The 2,213-nt window shown below is 40.9% G+C and overlaps 1 protein-coding gene across 1 annotated transcript in view; it reads left to right on the forward strand.

Moving 5' to 3' along the window:
* The window catches only part of ccdc175 (coiled-coil domain containing 175), a 4,208-nt gene extending 3,268 nt beyond the window's left edge, over window positions 1-940 (forward strand). The window contains exon 2 of the mRNA XM_023421972.2: window positions 4-940. Coding sequence (XP_023277740.1) covers window positions 4-841 — 838 coding nt within the window. The 3' untranslated portion in view covers window positions 842-940. The remainder of the gene's footprint in view (window positions 1-3) is intronic.
* The last annotated feature ends 1,273 nt before the right edge of the window (window positions 941-2,213 follow it).

Here is a 2,213-nt window from a genome sequence, read left to right on the forward strand (position 1 = left end):
GAGATATGAGGAGCTGCGAGAGGAGGAGGCAGCACTCCACCAGCGCCAGCCCAAGAGCACAGATGCCAACTTACTAATGAGCCACATGGCCCAGTGTGAGGTGGAATACAGACAGACAGAGATCAAATACCATCAGGAAATACAGGAACACGCTGCAGAGACTGAGAGCCTCACAAGGAGCAATGAGGAGAAGCAGAGGGAGGTGAAGGAGAAAGAGGAGGTGCTGAGGGAGGTGGAGGCCAGATGGAATGAGGAGCAAAGTAGGCACCAGAGACTGAAAATGTTCACCTCTGAGTTGAGGTCGAGGAGGACTGAGCTGGAGCTGTCCATTCAGGGGTTGAGGGAGAAAACCAGCTGTCTGCTTCAGCCCAAAGAGGATATGAAGGCTGAGCTGGAGGAAACGCAAGCAAGTTACATGGATGTTCTCAAAAAACAGGCCTCAGAGCTGAGAGCTGTAGAAATAAACATCTACAACAACAGCGTGAAACTGGAGCAGGTCCGAATGGAGAACAGCAGGCTGCATCTCTGTATCAGACAGATGACAGAGGATGTTAGCAGAGCCAGGAGGAACAAAGACAGATACCGGCAGGAGACTGACCATTTCAACCAGGACATAAAGGCCCTGTGTGACAGTTTACAGGAAGCATGGAGAGAGGATTTATTGGTAACTGAGGACTGTCAGAACAGTGATGGTGTTCTGTTGATGTCTGTGAGTGCTCTGCTGAACCATTTGAAGACTAGGAGACAGCAGTTAGGAAATGTGAACATACTCCTTCACCAGCAAATGTTAGACTTCAGCAAACGACTGGGAGATAAAACAACTATAGACCAGCACAGTTGAGTTGATAAAAGTGATTCTATTTCTATGTCACAACAAGTGACGATATGAATTTAGATAACCTGTTAACTCAAAACAAAAAACTTAATAAAGGTGAAAGCAACAAGATCATATGAAGTTTTTTTTTAATTCAGACTAAATATACATAAAAATACTCAAAATAACAACTCGCCTGAGTAGACTTAAGTAAAAATATCCAAACTCATTCTTTTGATTTGATTTGATTGTAATTGTTGACATAGACCTTTATCTCAACATTTTGACTTGTCAAACACAGGTGGGTGTGATAATATGATTCATGTCTGCATCGCCTTCCTTGCTGGAAATGAGCCATCGTTAATGTTATTAGTAGCACCTGTGCTGTTCCGGCCACGACAAGTAGAAATCTGACACCACTATTATAAGTTAAGTATACGTGTTTTATTTGGTTAGATCTCAGTCAATTTTAGGTTTAAAATTGAATATAGTTTATGATAAGAGGGCAAAAACTTTTTTTTTGTCATTTTGCCATCATTGATAGCTGACAGTCAAGAGAGACAGAGGAAGCAAGGGCAGAGAGAGAGGGCTATGGCCTGTAACGAAAGTCCCCCGGCCAGGAATCGAGTCATGGACATTGTGGTCATGTGGTATGTGACTTGACCATTAAGCCACTTGGACGCCACTGTAATTCTTTATATTTTATCTCTAATTTTTCTTATCAATAGGCTTTTTTCAGTAAAGACATTTGGCATGTCTTACAATCACAGGTGTATCTTATATGATTCATGATGGCGGAATCCCATTTAGCTGCTTCAGTTTCAGGATCCTGGTATTGTTCATGCTGACTCACTGTCAGGACACTTGAATAGAAGAGAGCCATTGTTGATGTTTTTAGCAACACACTCTTTTCAATGTCGCAAGTCAACATGTCGTGTTAGCATGTTTGAAGAAGGTCTAATCAATTATTTACTACTTCATTTCATTTCTAAATCTGTGCTCAGTAAGTTTTGTAGTTTTGACTACTGTAAATCACAGGTTGGGGTAGAGTGGAGTTATTAAATGGAACAGCAAGTACTATGCATCAGCTTTTCTAAGGTCTGACCATAATAAAGAAACCTAAAGTGATCCAGTAAGTCCAGATAGTCACATCCTGAATTGATGCCTTTCTTAGAATATTTGTGTTGTAGTTTTCTCCCTTGACATACCACCTGGAAGCATTGGTAACCACTTTCGGAGTTAAATGTTCATTTGCAGTGGCTATTCCAAAACATTTGAAAAGTATACATTTACTGTTGCTGCTGTGACTTGTTTACAAAGTCTTTAAACAGGTCAAGAGTGTAGTACTTTATTTGTAGCTGTATTTCTCATATACATCATTTGGCACATACAGTAGCTA

The sequence above is a fragment of the Seriola lalandi genome, unplaced genomic scaffold (genome assembly GCF_002814215.2).
Source record: "Seriola lalandi dorsalis isolate HSWRI2012SDOR001 ecotype SW California unplaced genomic scaffold, Sedor1 jcf7180002054678, whole genome shotgun sequence".
Classification (NCBI taxonomy): domain Eukaryota; kingdom Metazoa; phylum Chordata; class Actinopteri; order Carangiformes; family Carangidae; genus Seriola; species Seriola lalandi.